This window comes from Rhea americana, unplaced genomic scaffold (genome assembly GCF_003343005.1).
Source record: "Rhea americana isolate MKP2758 unplaced genomic scaffold, rheAme1 scaffold_267, whole genome shotgun sequence".
NCBI lineage: Eukaryota > Metazoa > Chordata > Aves > Rheiformes > Rheidae > Rhea > Rhea americana.
In genome coordinates, this window is record NW_028186387.1 from 728,912 (window position 1) to 732,804 (window position 3,893).

General features: G+C 39.3%; 1 protein-coding gene across 3 annotated transcripts in view; it reads left to right on the forward strand.

Moving 5' to 3' along the window:
- Positions 1–108: 108 nt before the first annotated feature.
- The window catches only part of SMC2 (structural maintenance of chromosomes 2), a 20,998-nt gene continuing 17,213 nt past the window's right edge, over positions 109–3,893 (forward strand). The window contains exons 1-4 of one of the 3 annotated variants that reach the window (XM_085307871.1): positions 109–132; positions 1,032–1,274; positions 2,171–2,320; positions 2,968–3,090. In XM_085307871.1, the coding sequence (XP_085163997.1) occupies positions 1,107–1,274; positions 2,171–2,320; positions 2,968–3,090 (441 nt within the window). In that variant the 5' untranslated portion in view covers positions 109–132; positions 1,032–1,106. Of the gene's footprint in view, positions 133–240; positions 330–364; positions 390–1,031; positions 1,275–2,170; positions 2,321–2,967; positions 3,091–3,893 lie in introns of those variants that run through there. The other 2 variants (XM_085307870.1, XM_085307872.1) reach the window with 2 other exon arrangements.

Below are 3,893 nucleotides of genomic sequence, written 5' to 3' on the forward strand. Positions count from 1 at the left end.
CTCCGTAGCGCTAGATCGCTACCATCTCGACAGGCCCCTCCGCCCGCGAGATTGCCTGCTCTGAGCTGAACGTGCACGCCACCCCCTAAAGCCGAGACCCTCGTTGCTGGAAGCGCTCACTCCTCCTTTGCGGTGTGGATGTGACCTAGTCTATCTGCTTTGCCTTATGGAGAGGGAAGCTGGACAAGCCGGGCCGCTCGAGGCAGGCAGCGCGCGGGGCAGCCGCGAGCTAGCCCATTCTTTAGGCGCCAAAATTCGAGGGTTGGGAGCCGTTGGGAGCCCTGCGAGCCGTTAGGAGCATTGYGTTCGGTGAACCACCGGAGACCGAGGCAGGCGGGGACCGGCTTCCTCCGGCCGCTAGAGCCGCCAGCGAGGGCCCGCGCGGGAGGGTCTGTGGCGGGGCTGTGGGGAACCCCGGTGCCGCCGGCGAGAGAATGGGAGCAGGCACCGTCGCGTGTTCGGCGGGGCGCGGGGACGGGGTCTCTGTTCGCGGCGCTTCAGAGATGAGGCGGATGTCGTGATCCTTTTTTTTTTTTTTTTTTTTTTTTTAAATCTATTGATTTATTCTTGGGTTTCAGTTCTCCGGGCAAGGTGCGGAGAATGGCACAGGAAGCTGCAGCGTAGCTGGTGCTGGCAAGAGCTCTGCAAGCTGCGACCTCAGCGCTGCCCCCTTTAAAAGGGGTGCCCTCGTTCTGTCGGCTTCTGAAAGCTCCTAGCCTTCTCTTTCTCTTCTTTGGCTGGTGAAATAACGAATAAACTCCAGCTTTGCAAGAAAACTCTCATGCCACGGTCTTCATAGAGATACCAAGATGAAAACTGAGTAAAATCATGTTGTTTAGACACTTTAAAGTACAGTTTATTTTAGAGGTGCATCCTGAACTGGAGGTCCAACCTAAAGGAAAAAAAAAAAAGCATTATATGCAGAAAATTACATGTCATTTCCAGGCATACTTTTTGCTTAGACATTTAGCTTTTTTTTTTGGCATGCAGTATGATTTGTTTTCTTCTTTTGCTTATTTTGATGTACACAGGATTACAGCGCAGAGATCCCTCTTCATACTTCTTGGAGGAACACTTGGCCTGGTCCCTTAGGGACATCCTTTAGGATGCACATCAAAACAATTATTATTGAGGGATTTAAGTCCTATGCTCAGAGGACAGAAATCAACGGTTTTGATCCATTATTCAATGCCATTACTGGCTTGAATGGCAGTGGCAAGTCCAACATCTTGGACTCTATCTGTTTCCTACTGGGTATTGCCAACCTATCTCAGGTAAAGAGGCAGTGGTGGGTTTGTCTGTCTTGTGTCAAAGACTTTTCTTACCTTTTCTTATTGTTCTCTTGAATAGTCTCCACTGGAAGACCTGATGTGGTACTTATGTCAAAAAGCTGGGTTTATTTATTCAGGTTTTTCAATACACAAAGCTGAATTTTATTGTCACTGCTCACTCTCGTATTAAGTTTGAACTACATTTTTGTCAATATAATACAACCGCATAACAACTTAGAACATTAGTATAAAAACACTCAGTTAAAAGAAAGCAGCCTGAAGATGAAGCTTTTTATAGCTAAAGGCCCAAACTTGTTTATTTGTAATAAACTTTCGTACTTTTCAAGCAGATCTTTAAATTTAATCAACTGCTTCATCAGAAAAAGATAGAAGCAGTTTTTCTTGGAGAACCAAATATTTAAAAGATGATATGTCTACTTTATTATTTATATAAGGCTATATTCTGAGGTAAATTTGAACCACTGTTTGGGGGTAATTTTTTTTTCCTCTCTTATTCTCTAGAGTTCTAAGGAAATCTAGCAAAACTGCAAGGAACGTTTTCTATTTACTTCTGTGTAAACCTCATTATGAGTAATAAATACTCTTTAAGTAAAGGTACCGGTGACTGAACTAGTCATATGGATATATATATTTTTTCTTAATAGACATTTAAGTTTTTATCAGGGGTCTCATGCAGAAAAAAAATAGCTGACTTATTAAACTAGACTGGCACACTCTGCCTTTGATTTTACAGTACTAGCATCTCATGATCTCCTAAATCTTCAGCATTACAATTCTTCCATTTTTTTTCAGCCATTTCTCTACTAGCACACTGAAGTTTTGTACAATGACTGTGTTTCCAAAAAATAAAAATTCACAGATCTGTTCCATATATTTAGGTGCGAGCTGCCAACTTGCAAGATCTAGTTTATAAAAGCGGGCAAGCTGGAATTACTAAAGCAACTGTTTCCATCACCTTTGATAATTCTGACAAGAAACAAAGTCCCCTAGGATTTGAAGCTAACGATGAGATTACTGTCTCTAGGCAGGTGAGTCTATACTTGTTCAGAAACCTCTATGAGTGATTTTCAAGAAAATTTTTAAGTTCCTGAGTTTTTTGCAATTAAAGCAATGCTTCTACAGTAAAGTTAGTAACAGAAACTGTTGAAGTGGATCCAGTATACTAGATAATAATAATTGCCAGAGTAATTCCAGTTTTTAATGTATCAACAATTTTTCCTTGTGCTTGCATAGAAACATAGTAATAATGCAATAAAGTTCCTGAAGCAAGTTATAATCTTCTGTGTATTTTTTTTCTCTTCTGCATTCATTCTTTTTTCTCTCAAATTGTGAGCTTTAAGTTAAATTTGTTTTCTAAGATCATAGAAACCATTTCCTTTCTGATGAAGGTGTCACCCAGGTAAAAAGTTGTGATATTTGGAGTTTATTTTCATTCAAGAATAAAAATAATGACCTTAGTGACTAATCTCTTAAGTCARGTATTTTAAACATCTCTTCAGACTAATAGAATCTGTTCTCTTCTGCATGGTATGCTTATATATATATATATGTATATATGTATGTATATGCATAGCTAGGATATGCTCATGTTTGATTCTTGTAATTCGTTACAGCTTTTATTATCTTAGTATCAAGCCATTTTGAATCGCTTCTTTCTTCTCTTATCTCTGTCTAGGTTGTCATTGGAGGTAGAAATAAGTATCTTATCAATGGCGTAAATGCTACAAACACTCGTGTGCAGGATCTCTTCTGTTCTGTTGGACTCAATGTCAATAATCCTCACTTCCTTATTATGCAGGTATTGTACACATCTTTCTGAAATCCCAAGGGAATAGAAATTATACAAAATTTGGGGAGGAGAGATAGTGGGAGAACACTTCATTTCATAATCAGAGAAAAGCAAATTCTGATCATGTGAAAAATGATTCAGTAGTAAAGGTTTGCAGTCCAGCTGAACTAGTTTGACAATAAGTTGGAATTTTCAGCTCTCTTTCCCCCTACTTTAGATTTTCTTTACAGTGAACTTTTTTAAAATGTACATCTGCATTAATATCATGCATAGCTTATTAGTGTCTAAAGAAGTTTACTCTTTTCTCCTAACCTGTCTTTTGAGGCCCACAGCAACTATATTTCCCTTTTTGCCTCTTAAAGCTATATTTTGCTCTTGTTACTGTATTAAAAGCCGTTTTTTTTCCATTATGCATGTTCCATGTCAGACAATATTTTGTACAGAGTTGGTATCTATTTTCTTAAGTTGCAGTTAACAAAGAAAGAGCTGGCCAGTTGAAAAGACCCTTATAAACATCAACAGAGGGACAAGGAACTAAAACAGAACAAGATTTACTGTTTCAAACAGAATTGCCCAATTGCATGTAGCAAGAACAGTTCTGCACCCATTTACACAGACTCTTCGCCCTAGTGACATAGGAACTAAGTCTCCAAAAAACAGCCTGCAATAAGAACTTATTCAAGATGAGCAAGTCAGTAATCACAGTACTGCTTTGTTAGGAAGTAAGCAGGAATTTGGAGTAAGAACTTAAGATCAGCTATACAGGCAGTTTTAAGCTTACCTGCTGAAAGAGTGTGACTTTTTTTTTTTTT